Source organism: Bufo bufo, chromosome 6 (genome assembly GCF_905171765.1).
Source record: "Bufo bufo chromosome 6, aBufBuf1.1, whole genome shotgun sequence".
NCBI lineage: Eukaryota > Metazoa > Chordata > Amphibia > Anura > Bufonidae > Bufo > Bufo bufo.
In genome coordinates this window covers 71,588,678-71,604,849 of record NC_053394.1, presented here as the reverse complement: position 1 = coordinate 71,604,849, position 16,172 = coordinate 71,588,678, and the positions used below count along the sequence as shown (strand labels likewise).

General features: G+C 44.2%; 1 protein-coding gene across 2 annotated transcripts in view; it reads right to left on the bottom strand.

Moving 5' to 3' along the window:
* Nucleotides 1-269: 269 nt before the first annotated feature.
* The window catches only part of LOC121005179 (arsenite methyltransferase-like), a 56,078-nt gene continuing 40,175 nt past the window's right edge, over nucleotides 270-16,172 (bottom strand). For both annotated transcript variants that reach the window (XM_040437761.1, XM_040437760.1), the window contains one exon: nucleotides 270-628. In XM_040437761.1, the coding sequence (XP_040293695.1) occupies nucleotides 539-628 (90 nt within the window). In that variant the 3' untranslated portion in view covers nucleotides 270-538. The remainder of the gene's footprint in view (nucleotides 629-16,172) is intronic.

Sequence of the window (16,172 nt, the reverse complement as noted above, 5' to 3'; positions counted from 1 at the left end):
CTTAGGCTACTTTCACATTAGCGTTTTCAATTCCGCTATTGAGATCCGTCATAGGCTCTGATAGCGGAAGAAAACGCTTCCGTTTTGTCCCCATTCATTGTCAATGGGGACAAAACTGAACTGAATGAAGCGGAATGCTTCAAAATGCATTCCGTTCCGTTTGGTTGCGCTTCCATCACGGACAGAATAACGCTGCAAGTAAGTCAATGGGAACGGGTCTGTTTTCTCTGACACAATAAAAAAAGGGATCCGTCCCCCATTGACTTTCAATGGTGTTCATGACTGATCCGTCATGGATATAGAAGACATAATACAACCGGATCCGTTCATGACGGATGCATGCGGTTGTATTATTGTAACGGAAGAGTTTTTGCAGATTCATGACGGATCCGCAAGAAACGCTAGTGTTATGGCTAAGCTATTTAATGATCAACACCTAAAGGCCATTTAATCCATAATATATCCCCGAAATTGATATTCTAATTATTATTTCAATAAATATTGATCAGTCACTTCCACACCCTTTCATTGAGCGCTTCTAGCAGCATCCCTTTGGCCCGCAGCAGCTAGGAGCTGAGGAGCTTTTCTTCTGATCCTCTGTCAGCTGAAATGGATCCTTGATGATTTCCTAATAAGTATAATAAGAAAATGCATTAAAAGAAAATGAAAAAGCCAAAAGGTGAAAATAGTTTTTTACAGATGAAAAACCACAGCTTGGTATGACGATGCAATGATATTCTTTATATATCTTTTAATCTAAAATCAGATATCCACTTGTGGGATTAGAAAATCTATGTAAACCACTACCTGCTGCCAATTGGTTTCATTGCTTCTTTTATGGTATGAATATGATCTGTGACTGAAGCTAAGCTATGGTGCCTACAAAAGCCTTGGACACATAGGGGGACATTTGTATTATACTGCTTGTATTGTATTGCTTGTTTTGCTTAAAGGGGTTAACCCATGACTAATGTAAAAATTGAAAACCAGACATCATACAGTACATGGCAACCTCTGTCTAACACAGCTAGAACCAGCCCTGTACCTCACATGGGTCCAGAGATCTCCCCATTCATTGCTCTGCTAGATTTATATCAAGTTGCTACAAAGTATCAGCGCAGGTGATGACGCTGCACCGAGGTCAGACATGGAAGTCGCTTAGATTTATATCAAGCTGATAGCTCAGGGGAGTGTCTTTTCTGCTGCAGCTCAGGGGACGTGTCCATGATCTCCCTAGAACAGCTCAGGGGGCGTGTCCATGCTCTCCCTATCACAGCTCAGGGGACGTGTCCATGATCTCCCTAGAACAGCTCAGGGGGCGTGTCCATGCTCTCCCTATCACAATTCAGCGCTTTACAGACATTAGCATCCAACTGTCCCCAATGGGGCTCACAATCTAATTTCCCTATCAGTATGTCTTTGGGGTGTGAGAGGAAACCGAAGAACCCGGAGGAAACCCACGAAAACACAGGGAGAACATACAAACTCCATGCAGATGTTGTCCTTGGTCTGATAGGACCCCAGTGCTGCAAGGCACCAGAGCTAACCACTGAGCCACCATGCTGCCCTGATTATAAAAGCATTCAGATCCAGGTGCTGGTTTGAAAACTGTAGAATATTTTTAATTTCATTTAAAGGTGCATTTACACAGTGCAATAAGCAGCAGATTGTCAGTAAGGAATTGTTAGTTCCCGACAGTCGGCTGCTCGTTTATTGGGGTGAAGAGCTGCATTTACATGCAGCGATCACCTCTGCTATTGCGATCACTCGTCCTCATACAGCTGCATTGTTTCTGAGCAGCAGATCACAATCTGCTGCCCACAAACAATAATTTAGGTGCCTCAGTTTCACCCAATAAATGAGCTTTTTGCTTGTTTATCGGGTGATCGGCTGCACCTTTAGACGGGCAGATTGTGGGGAACGATCGTTCGCAGGAATGTTTGTTCCCAATAATCTACCTGATTATTAAACCATGTAAATCCACCTTTAATGTGAAGAAAGTTCAATTCTATTTGATATGTTCCATAGTAAAACTGTTAACTACACCCCAGTCTTTGCTTTAAAACTGAATTGCAAATTTTGCCCGCAGTGGTTGTCAGTTCCCTTCCCCCAACATAAGGCTAGCCAACATTTTAATACTGCTCTTCCAGATTATTTTTTTTGACAATGATGGGTATCATAGGTATTTTCTTTTAAATCGACCCGTGTCGTGTACTTATATATAAATGGATACTTCTTAGGCTACTTTCACACTTGCGTTTTTGCCTGATCCAGCTGGGATCAGCAGAAAACGCTTCTGTTTTTTTTAATACAACTGGCTGCATACGTTATGAACGGATCCAGTTGTATTATCTTTAAAATAGCAATGACAGATGCGGTATTAAAACCACTGTAAGTTTTCTATTGTGTCTGAAAAAAACGGATCCGGCACAATTGACCATTTTGGTCCGCATCCCATGTTGGACAGAAAGCCGCTGCTTGCAGCGGTTTTCTATCTGCTATGGAAACACAACCAAACGGAACGGAAAGCATTCTGGTGCATTTCGTTCTGTTCAGTTTTGTCCCTGTTGACAATGAATGGCGACAAAACTGAAGCGTTTTTCTCTGGTATTGAGATTCTATGACGGATCTTAATACCTGAAAAGAAAAACGCTGATGTGAAAGTAGCCTTAGTCATTTAATTAAAATGGCTTGCATATATGTGTGGTCAAATAGGTGCCAACGCATGGGACCCCACCAAAAAAAAGCCCATTTATTGCAGTACCCAGCACAGTCCAGTAAGTGGGGCAGATACGGTATATTAATATAGGCTTATTTTTCACCACAATATTGTGCCTGTGCCATTATTAGTTTGCACCAGAATATGATTTGGGTTGTTGAATGTGTCTCTGTGATGTTGGTTTAGAAAGTGGTGAAGGGAAGATGCAAGACAATGCGCCATGGGGCTTTATACGATCAGAATGTTACCCCATTTTCATACCATCTTGGAGCTGGTATAGTTTTTATTCAAAAACTTAGACTACGTCAAAACAAAGAGAAAATTAGGCACAGACAAAAATTTGGTGCAAATGTTATTGCACGTCATAAATGAAAGAAATGTCATTCATATTTGGCCTAGAAAGTGTGTGCCACAATTTTTGGTGAAAATCAAGACACTTTCCAGGCACAGCGAGTTTGATATGTCTGCCCCAATGTGTTTAAACTCGGCAATCCCCTTTAATTGGGTGAAAGTATCACGGACGATGTTTTGTCCTCTAAAAGATCATTCTTCCTTGAGCAGCGCAGCATGAAGTACATACAGTTCCTGTTAGTACATACAGTTCCTCTTTTCTATAGACCTCGATAATCCAGGAGTTTGAGAAGAGGGATCGCACATCTGCCAATTTTTGACTGTTATCATAATTCATTACATAACTTAAGAAGTAAAAAGTGGAACATTGTGTGTTTGCAGGGTTAATTCTGTAAAACACACAATGTAACATAAAACATTTGTGTGAGATTTATTAGTGGAGTCTAAAATGATCCTGTCTCCTATAACATAAGCATAGTCGACAATGTAGACAATGCGAGGGATTGCCTCTTGTCATTTTCTAAAATTTTCGAGGGCAGAATTGTGTATCCCACTCTCAGCCCTCTCCGGATCATGTCACACTCGCAAGTCTACTGGAAGCTAAGTGTGCAGATTATTTGGTAGATAAAAGATATATAAGCAATGTGTATGTGTCGAGTGCACTGATATTGCCCCTACACCCACGGGGGATAAGATATGTGACAGAGGGACTATGATTATCGCCTCTCACAATGTAATAAAATATAATAGTTTCTATAAATAAAACAATAGTCGAGTGCAATAAAAAGATAATAAACCTAATACATATAGTAAATCAACACCATATAGACTGTAAATAGCCAATTGGGATGCACAAAAAAAAACAACGTATTACTTTGCCTTTAGGCCTAGTTCACACAAACGTTTTTTTTTGCGGGTGTACGGGACGTTTTTTTGTGTTCCGTATACGGTCCGTATACGGAACCATTCATTTCAATGGTTCCGCAAAAAAAACGGAATGTGTTCCGTATGCATTCCATTTCCGCATTTCCGTTTTTCTGTTCCGTTGAAAGATAGAGATTGTCCTATATTTGGCCGCAAATCACGTTCCGTGGCTCCATTAAAGTCAATGGGTCCGCAAAAAAAACGGAACACATACGGAAATGCATCCGTATGTCTTCCGTATCTGTTCCGTTTTTGCTGAACCATCTATTGAAAATGTTATGCCCAGCCCAATTTTTTCTATGTAATTACTGTATACTGTATATGCCATATGGAAAAACGGAACGGAAAAGCGGAACAGAAACGGAAACACAATGGAACTCAAAAACGGAACAACAGATCCGTGAAAAACGGACCGCAAAAAAATATAAAAGCCATACGTTTGTGTGAACTAGGCCTTAACTTGTGTGTCCAAAATATAGGTGGCCACAAATATGATGGCCAAACAAAGATAAATTACCAGTCCTCGGTATTTCATTGAAGAGACTGTATAAGACAAGTATAATTCATCGGCCAATAACTGGCATACAGACGGAGCGCACACTGAAAGTGTAAAAAGAAAGTTGCTGATACTGAGAGCACAGCTGAATCGCTGTGGAAATATGCCAGCTGAAAGAGTTAAATGCAGGTGGACGAGATTGCTGACATAAATCCCTCACCTGACTATCTGTGTGGCTAAAGGTCACATTCCAAGTCAATGTAGAATGGTTAGCGCAGAGGACATACATGATTAACCCCTTCCTGACAGCCTATTTTTGCAAATCTGACCATCTGTCAATTTATGTGGTAATACCTTTGTAATGCTTTTACTTATCCAGTCAACTCTGAGGTTGTTCTTTCTGACACATTGTACTTCATGTCAGTGGCAAATTGGAGTCGATATGTTTTACCAAAATATACCGAAAATTTGGAACAATTTGAATTTTTTTTTTTTTCGTTTATTAATTAAACATGTTTCTAATATTATAAATGTTTCAGACAAACAATCATTAGTACCTGAATGTGCCTGCTTGTTGGTAAATGCTTCAAAATGAAAGTCTTCAAAAAATTTTTGGGGTTTATTTTCCCAAAATCTCACGCTTAGTGGGTACTAAGGATGTGGAATTAAAAGATATATAAGTGGCTCACAGAAATCAGCAACAATGTGTATGGCCCATTTCAGACGAGTGAGTACCACTGTCCGGACTTGCAGTGTGAGTATGCAGCAGCTCCAGTCCTGACCTCCCTGCACTGCCGGGGTCGCATAGCATTATATTGATTTATAATGCTATGCAGTGGCGTACTGCCAATATAGGCAGACCACGCAGCTGCTATGGGGCCCGTAGTGCATGGAAGCAAGGGCTGGCTCTCAGCTACCACCACCCTCTCTTCTCTGCTGCTGGACTGAATTTAATTTTACTTTGTTGAAATGGACAGCACAATACCTTGCAGGGCTTGTTCCTTTCTCCAAAGTAAACTTCACCGACCCGACATGAGCAGACGGCCGCCTCTCCTGTCTGCAGTGTGATATTCCTTCATGTGTGATGAGGGGGCGGAGCCGAGGCAGCAGCAGGAGATATGGAGACTCTGCACCTTCTGACCTCCTGTGTTACTGTGCCTCCAGTATAAAGTTCAGTCCCTCACTGGTCCTCCTACACAGCAGTAATGGGGTAAGTTACTGTAAGAGGGAAGTTAGAGTTCTGAAACTGCTGCCCCTGCACATCTTGTGTCCCCCTGTTGTTCCAGCCCCTCACAGACCTCTGCCCACTGACTATCTCACCTATACTTCATGCAGAGCAAGTTATGTCTCCCAGTGACTCCCCCCCCCCCTCCCCATCAGTGGCATTTCAAATTTTCCCAGCCCTCATCCCCCTATGTATGATGTATTGTCTCTGGAGGTTATATCAGTACTGGAGCGTTATAAGAGGAGCGGCTGATATCAGTCACATGTGATGTAATGTCTCTGGAGGTTATATCAGCACTGGAGCATTATAAGAGGAGCGGCTGATATCAGTCACATATGATGTAATGTCTCTGGAGGTTATATCAGCGCTGGAGCATTATAAGAGGAGCGGCTGATATCAGTCACATATGATGTAATGTCTCTGGAGGTTATATCAGCACTGGAGCGTTATAGGAGGAGCCGCTGATATCAGTCACATGTGATGTAATGTCTCTGGAAGTTATATCAGCACTGGAGCATTATAAGAGGAGCGGCTGATATCAGTCACATATGATGTAATGTCTCTGGAGGTTATATCAGCACTGGAGCATTATAAGAGGAGTGGCTGATATCAGTCACATATGATGTAATGTCTCTGGAGGTTATATCAGCACTGGAGCGTTATAAGAGGAGCCGCTGATATCAGCCACATATGATGTAATGTCTCTGGAGGTTATATCAGTACTGGAGCATTATAAGAGGAGTGGCTGATATCAGTCACATGTGATGTAATGTCTCTGGAGGTTATATCAGCACTGGAGCGTTATAAGAGGAGCGGCTGATATTAGTCACATGTGATGTAATGTCTCTGGAGGTTATATCAGTACTGGAGCGTTATAAGAGGAGCGGCTGATGTCAGTCACATAGGATGTAAATGTCTCTGGACAGTGCACTGCCCCCATCATTTAACCCCCCAGGTGCCACGATCAATGCCGATTGCGGCACCTGTGAGTGAAGGCGGAGGAATGCGGTTCCCTCTATAAAAAATACAATTATTTATCCATATCCTTTTCAAAGGTTATTTATACATTGTATTTCTTTACTTATTAGCAAATGGGTGTGGCAGCGGAGGAGCCAGGGGTGGGTAATGGGCGGAGTTAGGGGGGCCAATTCTGATTCTTGCTATGGGACCCAATGATTTTTGTGTACGCCCCTGATGCTATGTAACCCTTACTGTTCTGGAATGTATTGGATAAAAACACAGAAATATAGTGGCAATTCTGGAGGAGCTTCTCAACCCCTAACACTGTAGCGTGTTTTTCATTGGGGGAGCAGCCCCACCGCATGTGGACCAGAGCAATCAACTATCCCCAGCAAAATATGCATACAATGGAGGATGCTGGCGCGGTCCACATGCACCACAAAGGCATCCTACACAAAATGGAGCATCGTGCGGATGAAAATATAATCATATAAATCACAGAAAGAATGCACCAAACGGATATGCCACTGACTATACTGGCTAGTCATAAATGCAGATATTAAAAGCTGAGACTTTCGCCAATATATTCCTGTCAGGAACACATCGGAGCCCTTCATGAATATATTGACGAAAGTCTCAGCTTTTAATATCTGCATTTATGACTAGCCAGTATAGTCAGTGGCATATCCGTTTGGTGCATTCTTTCTGTGATTTATATGATTATATTTTCATCCGCACGATGCTCCATTTTGTGTAGGATGCCCTTGTGGTGCATGTGAACCGCGCCGACATCCTCCATTGTATGCATATTTTGCTGGGGATGGTAGTTTGCTGCGGTCCACATGCGGTGGAGCTGCTCCCCCAATGAAAAACACGCTACAGTGTTAGGGGTTGAGCAGCTCCTCCAGAATTGCCACTATATTTCTGTGTTTTTGTCTTGTTTGATATGTAGTGTATGTGCCTTTACCTGGCATTCAAACAATCTTTTGCACCTGGTAACCTCCATCACATGGTCTGATATGGGTGTGGCTTACAGTCTGGCTTTGTTCACATTGCACTAGTTGTCCTGCTATGCGGTTGTGTGGAAGCTTGGCTGTGAGCTGGATTACATCACCTTCAGACCTTGTTCACACCATAGTTAGCGTAGTGGTAGGACCCCCTGCCATGCTGAGTGACCGTGACGTGGTGCATGATGGGCTCCGATATTTTCCTGACAGGAATATATTGGCAAAAGTCTCAGCTTTTAATATCTGCATTTATGACTAGCCAGTATAGTCAGTGGCATATCCGTTTGGTGCATTCTTTCTATGATTTATATAAAAATGTATTGGATAACACTGACATAATGCTGTCACTGCAAGGGTTACATAGCATCATAAATCAATATAATGCTATGCAACCCTGTCAGTGCTGGGAGGTCAGGATGGGTGCTGGTGCATACTCGCGCTGCGAGTACGGAGTGTGGAACTTGCTCGTCTGAAAGGCGACTATGTGTTGAGTGCACTGATATTGCACTAATATTGACGGGGCTAGGATATGTGACAGAGTGAATATTATTATCGGCTCTCAAGAAACATACAAAGGAAGCTGGCACAAACCACAAAGTAAGTTTCTACAAATAAAACAATAGTAAAGTGCAATAGATAAGGAATAAAATGAATAGACAAAATAAATGAACACCATATAGGCAGTGTAAAGATAAATTACCAGTCCTCTGTATTTCATTGAAGAGACTGTATAAGACAAGAATAATTCATCGGCCAATAACTGGCATACAGACGGAGCGCACACTGAAGGTGTAAAAAGAAAGTTGTTTATACGGAGAGCACAGCTGAATCGCTGTAGAAATATCCCAGTCGATAGAGTTAATAGCAGGCTGATGTCATTGCTGACATAAATCGCTCAACTGATTATCTGCCTGGCTAAAGTTCACATTCCAAATCAATGTACAGTAGAATGGTTACAGGACGTAGGTGATTGACCCCTTCCTGACAGAGCCTATTTTTTCAAATCTGACGTGTCACTATATATATTCATAACTTTGTAATGATTTTGCTTATCCAACCGATTCTGAGAATGTTTTCTTGTGATACACTGTACTTCATGTTAGTGGCAAATTTGGATCGATATGTTTTACCTTTATTTATAAAAAAAAAAAAAAACTAAAATTTTCAGAAAATTTAGAAAAATTTGCAATTTTCTAAATTGGAATGTCTCTGCTTTCAGTGATACCCCCATAAAATAGTTATTATTTAGCAATCACCATATGTCCACTTTATGTTGGTATCATTTTGTAAATGCCCTAAAAAATTTTTTAGGATCTTAGAAAAATTTGAGATACATTTTTTTTTTTTCAAGAAAAATTTCAAAATAAACTAGTTCTGAAGTCACTTGAGGGGATTACATAATAGAAACGACACCCCTTATTCAAAACTAATTTTAGAAACTTTTTTTAACCCTTTAAGGCCCCTTTCACACGGGCGAGTATTCCGCACGGATGCGATGCGTGAGTTGAACGCATTGCACCCGCACTGAATACCGACACATTCATTTCTATGGGGCAGTGATTTTCACGCATCACTTGTGCGTTGCGTGAAAATCGCAGAATGCTCTATATTGTGCGTTTTTCACGCAACGCAGGCCCCATAGAAGTGAATGGGGTCGTGTGAAAATCGCAAGCATCCGCAAGCAAGTGCGGATGCAATGCGATTTTCACGCACGGTTGCTAGGAGACGATCGGGATGGAGACCCGATCATTATTATTTTCCCTTATAACATGGTTACAATGCATAGTAAAATAGTGCTGGAGGGGTTAAAAAAATATAAAAAATGAATAAACTCACCTTAGTCCACTTGATCGCGATGCCGGCATCTCCTTCTGTCTCCTTTGCTGAACAGGACCTGTGGTGAGCATTGATTACAGGTAAAGGACCTATGGTGACGTCACTCCGGTCATCACATGATCTTTTACCATGGTGATGGATCATGTGATGACCGGAGTGACGTCACCACAGGTCCTTTACCTGTAATGAATGCTCACCACAGATCCTAGTCAGTAAAAGAGACAGACGGAGATGCCGGGCTACGCGATCAAGTGGATTAAGGTGAGTTAAATGATTTTTTATTTATTTTTAACCCCTCCAGCGCTGTTTTACTATGCATTCTGTATTCAGAATGCTATTATTTTCCCTTATAACCATGTTATAAGGGAAAATAATAATGATCGGGTCTCCATCCCGATCGTCTCCTAGCAACCGTGCGTGAAAATCGCACCGCATCCGCACTTGCTTGCGGATGCTTGCGATTTTCACGCAACCCCATTCATTTCTATGGGGCCTGCGTTACGTGAAAAACGCACAAATAGGAGCATGCTGCGATTTTCACGCAACGCAAAAGTGATGCGTGAAAATCACCGCTCGTGTGCACAGCCTCATAGAAATGAATAGGTCGGTATTCAGTGCGGGTGCAATGCGTTCACCTCCCGCATCGCATCCGCGCGGAATACTCGCTCGTGTGAAAGGGGCCTAAGTGTTCCAATGGGGATGAAATTTAAAAATGTCTGTTTTTGCAGGGTTAAAAATTTTAATAAATTTTTACCTGTAACACAGCAAGGGTTTACAGCAAAACAAACCTTAGTATTTATTACCCTGATTCTGCAGTTTACGGAAACATCCCTATATATGTAGTTGTAAACTGTTTTATGGGCACACCCCAGGGCTCAGAAAGGAACAAGAGCCATATAGTTTTTGTAGGGCAGATTTTGCTGGAATGTTTTTTTGGGTGCCATGTCATATTTGAACAGACCCTGAGATACTTCTACAGTAGAAACTCCCCAAAATGGTGACCCCATTTTGGAAACTACAGCACTTATGGAATTTGAGGGGTAAAAATTAAAAATGTAACTTCTTTAATAAAATGTCACATAAGACCCAAGTATTTCATGTTCACTAACAGTTACAGGGGAAAAAAACCACCACAATTTCTTACCATATGTGGTCAGGAGCGACATATGGCTTTTTGAAGGCATATTTTGCTGGAGTGGTTTTTTTTTGTTGCATTTATTGCAACAAAAAAAAGGAATTTATTGAGGGGTGTAGTGAGTCCTTTGACACCGCAGGCATTTCATAGAATTTTGAAACACTTGGCTGTGAAAATGAAAAACTACATTTATTTTCTAATAAAATGTTTCATTATCCCCAGATTTTTCATTTTCACAAAGAATAACAGGAGAAAAAAGACACCACAATTTGTACCCCATTTTTTCCTGACCAGAGCAACACCCTATATGTGATGTTAAACTACGGGTTAAACACAGTGTAAGGCCGAATGCACACGGCCGTGTTCCGCGGCGGAGAGCGGTCCGTGGTAACCCGGCCGGGATTTCTGCTGACAGCAGGAGCGCACGGCGTCATTGGTTGCTATGACGCCGTGCGCTTAATGCGCCGCTGCTGTACAGTGATACACTCGTATGATCTATACCAGTGTATCACTGTACAGCAGCGGCGGCATGAAGCGCACGGCGTCATAGCAACCAATGACGCCGTGCGCTCCTGCTGTCAGCAGAAATCCCGGCCGGGTTACCACGGACCACTCTCGGACGCGGAACACGGCCGGGTGCATTCGGCCTAAGATTCAGAAGAGAAAGAGTACCATGTGCTTTTGAGGCCTAGTTTGGTAATTTATACAGCGCCGGCCGACAACTGTAGAAAGGTTAAATGCAGTGGCATACCGCCAATAGAGGCAGACCATGCCATTGCTATGGGGCCCGTCAGGTTAGGGGGCCCGAGCCAGCTGAATGGCCCTGCCCACTTTCCAATGCAATAGCACAGTAACATCGGCTCTCTAATCTGCTGGTCTACTCCAGCAGAAGCAGGAACAATGTAAACTGAAGCCTGCTCTTCCTATTGGCTCCCTGTCTGTCAGCAAAATTCAGCTGGCCAATAACCAGAGAGATGCTCTGATGTTTGCTTTGCTTATTGGCCAGCTGAATTTCGGCACCGCCTTCAAGGACTTTGGGACAGCGGGAAGGCGGGCATCTCATTCCAGCTGCCGGGGACATTACAGTAAGGTGAGGAAAAGTTCAACAACCACCCGGCTCTGACTGTGACTGCTGCAGCCATGCCACGTGCTGCTCCAGTGAGGCATCTCTGTGAGGAAGATAGACTGGAGAGACAGCAGTTATTATGAGCATCACATTGGGTGTGAGTGACAGTGACTGACTGTAATAGTCACCACTCACACACACTGTGCTACTGTGTCTCAAGGAGGGAGGGTTGATTGCTTGCCATGTCCTGTCTGTGTGGACCTATAATATATATATTACTGTATATATTAGGGGAAGATTACTGTATGGCTCTAGGCCCCCCTCCCCAGACATACTGAGGGACATTTATTAAGCTAATTTTGCCACTATTGTGGCTTAAAAAAGTCACACAATGCGGCAAACGCCATATGTGCGCCATAATTTGCAACTTTTTAGGCTTCTCGCCATTTTTACGAAGTGGCTAGAAAAAGGGGTGGGGCTTAGTGCCCGCTCCGCTGCATTTACTATAAACTTTCACCAGAAAGTGGCAGAAGTTATAGCTGAAGTCTACACCAGCCTGTAGCCGGCATAGATTTCAATTTCTGGCACATGGCATGGCAGAGGTGCACCTGATCTGTTAAGAGGCATCTACCTCTTAATAAATTAGGCACATCTCATGCCAGCACATGGAGATCAAGACTGGTGTATGTACAGTATGTGCCAGTCTTAATATATCTCCCCATTGTATGCTTCATCTTCTAAGGGGGTCTAGCATTAGCCTGAAGCCTACATGTAGGTTGTTTTGTGGCTTAGTGGATTGCACAATTAGTAATAGGGCAATGAAAACCAATATATATCTCTAGTATATTCAGAAGTTTCAGATCGGTGGGGGTGTCGCTTCTAGGACCTGATCTAATTTCCAAACCAGGATCCCCGAAGTGAAGGAGAGCAGCCACCTCTCCATTCACTGCTTTGGACTGATGGCAATGGGCAGGTGCACTTGATTTATTGGCTAAGGCTACTTTCACACTAGCGTTCGGAGCGGGTCCGTCTGATGTTTCATCAGACGGATCCGCTCCTATATTGCAGACGTTTGCATCCGTTCAGAACGGATCCGTCTGCATTATAACTTAGAAAAAATTCTAAGTCAGAAAGTAGCCTGAGCGGATCCGTTCAGACTTTACATTGAAAGTCAATGGGGAACGGATCCGCTTGAAGATTGAGCCATATGGTGTCATCTTCAAGCGGATCCGTCCCCATTGACTTACATTGTAAGTCTGGATGGATCCGCTCGCCTCCGCACGGCCAGGCGGACACCCGAACGCTGCAAGCAGCGTTCAGGTGTCCGCTCACTGAGCGGAGCGGAGGCTGAGCGCTGGCAGGCGGATGCATTCTCAGTGGATCCGCCTCCACTGAGAATGCATTGGGGCCAGACGGATGCGTTCAGGGCCGCTCGTGAGCCCCTTCAAACGGAGCTCACGAGCGGACACCTGAACGCTAGTGTGAAAGTAGCCTAATAAAACCAATTTTGACCGTATTTTCAGTCCACATCTACATCTGTATTTTTTGCAGATCGGATGCAGACCCATTAATTTCAATGGGGTTGCAAAAGATGTGGACAGCAAATGGGGGTCACACTGTACCATGCCCCCCCCCCCCCAAAAAAAATAAAATAAAGAAATATAGAACATATCCTATTCCTGTCCATTTTGTAGACAAGAATAGGCAGTTCTAGCAGAGGGCAAAATGCAGAAGACACACGATCGGTATCCATGTTTTCCAGATCCCCAATTTGTGGACCACAAAAACGGCTATAGTCATGTGCATGATGCACATCAGTGTTTGGTCAGTGATTTTCATGAGTGATTGTGAGCCAAAACCAGGATTGGAGCCTCCACAGACATAAGGTAGGGAAAGATCTGCACCTGTTCTGTGCTTAGAGACGCACCTGGTTTTGGCTCACTGATGGAAATCACTGACCATTTACCCTAAGTTCACACTTGCGCGTTTTACAGCGCGTTCGAACGCGCTGTAAAACACATAACCGATGCAAACCAATGCTTCCCTATGGGACTGGTTCACATTTTCGCGTTTTACAGCGCGTTCGAACGCGCTGAAAAACGCCCGACGCATAAACAAGTTCTTGAGCTTCTTTGGGGCGTTTTGCCGCGCGTTTGCGGCCATAGGACACTGCTGTCAATCACTCAAACGCGCGTTTACTATTGCAAAAAATGCGCATAAAAACGCGCGTCTCAGAAACCTTAGGTGTGAAACCAGGGTTACTAATGTATCACAAGGCATTTACTAATGTATTGTGATCATCCATATTACCTATTTTGCTAGCTTGATTCATTTTTCCATCACATTATACACTACTCGCATCCAGGGGTTATGACCACCCTGCAATCCAGCAGCCGGCTGGTAACCAGTGGCGTAACTACCGGGGAAGCAGGGAAAGCGGCTGCTTCGGGGCCCCCCCAGGCTGACAAGGGACCCGACAGCGTACCGCCCTGCCTATCACTGCAGAGCTACACAACATTCACAGTCAACATATGGGGGTCCCTCAGCTCCGCACCACCCTATAGAACACCCGGGCCCCCCCTCCCAGTATACCGCACATAGGGGCTCCGTGCCCTGCCGCTCAGCGTAGATGCTAGATCCTACTAAGCTACAGGACCTTTCATGATGTCATGACCATGTGACCAGTCATATGGGTGGGAGGAGCCAGGCTGTGGGCTGGTAGCGCCTTCATGATCCTCATCCGCTCCTGACTTTGGCTTGAACATATGAGGTTAGCACCCTAGGACTTAGAATTACGGGTCCTTAGGGTAGGGTTGCCACCCGTACGGGATTGACCCGGACAGTCCGGGTTTGTAATCCTGTGCCCGGGTACAAGCCTTTCTTAGACCCGGGCACAGGATTCATTCAAACTGCAGAGACTCCGTCTCACCTGACAGCTGGGCGCTGGCGGTGAGCAGCGGCAAGCGTCAGGGTGAGCAGCGGCGGGCGATGAGCACTGTGGACATCCGAGACTCCGATCGGATAAGCAGCTGTCACTGCGGCAGCGGCAGGCCACGGCCGGGTGATCAGCAGAGTGCTCCCCGAGTCCCTCTAGTGATGCTAGCAGCTGCCTAGCGCAGGGTGGCGCCAGCGCAGCCTCAGAGCGCTGTCTTCAGAGTCTCCCTCGCTCCTCCCCTGCCTCCCAGTCCCTCCCTCCTTCTCTCTGATACGAGGAAGTCAGGAACAGGAAGTGACATCAGAGAGAGAGAGGTAGGGAGCTCTGTGGGAGAAATCATTCTCCAGTCCAGCAGCCTGCCAGTGCCCAGACAGCCCAGTGCCCACTGTGCCCTGCCTGCAGACAGTGCAGCAGTGTTTTTTCAACCTCTGTGACCAAGTCCTGTCCTAGTAGTCACTTCTAAAAAGGTATATAAAACATTTGAAGTGTAACAGTGTTTAAACGGGTTTCTGAATCTGTCATCACCATAAAAAACGTTATGTTATGTAGGGACGATCTGCTGTCACTGCGGGCACAGCTAGCGCAGGGCGGCGCTGTCTTCAGACACTCCCTCCCTCCTTTAAATGTTTTCTTTTACTATTGTTCCTCCTTGTGTTTCCTTTTACCCTACTGTCCTCTCTGATATCCTGTCTGCTTGGCCCGTTCCTCAGTTACAGCTTGAGCTCCACAGCTGGACCCACTTCCGGCCTGTGGAATGCAACTTCCGGTCCTGATGCGTTCCACCCGTGTTCGGGTTTGGCTTGAAGAAAAGGTGGCAACCCTACCTTAGGGGTTAATGACAGGATGTGTAGAGGACTCTATTGTCTCATTCACACATTGCAGATTTAGTCAAATCTGAAAACAAGATGTACAGCGTGTAGCATAGCTGTGTGTGTCTGCGTACCCAGAGCAGCTGTGTGTGGGGTGCATGCAGCAGAGCTGAGGGTGCTTCATGTGTATAATGCAGCAAAGATAGGTGTATAGCGTGAATCCAGCACAGCATGGTGTGTGGTGTATGTAGCAGAGCTGTATGCGACAGAGGAATGTATAATGTACACTGCAGAGCTGTGTGTGTAAAATGTGCAACACAGTGATATATAATGTGCCACCCAGAGCTGTGTGTGTGTGTAAAATGTGCAAAACAGTGATACTGTATATAATGTGCCACCCAGAGCTGTGTGTGTAGCAGAGCTGTGTATGTAAAATGTGCAACACAGTGATATATAATGTGCCACCCAGAGCTGTGTGTGTGTGTGTGTGTGTGTGCGCATGTAGCAGAGTTGTGTATGTACAATGTGCAAAAACCCTGATACTCTCAAAAAGAGCAAGCAATATAAAACATTGTAGTTTGATACCTTTTAACCCCTTAAAGACTGGGCCTATTTTCATTTTTACATTAGCCATAACCTTTTTATTTTTCTGTTCACATAGTCATATGAGGGCTTATTTTGTGTGGGACAAGATGCATTTTTTAAATGC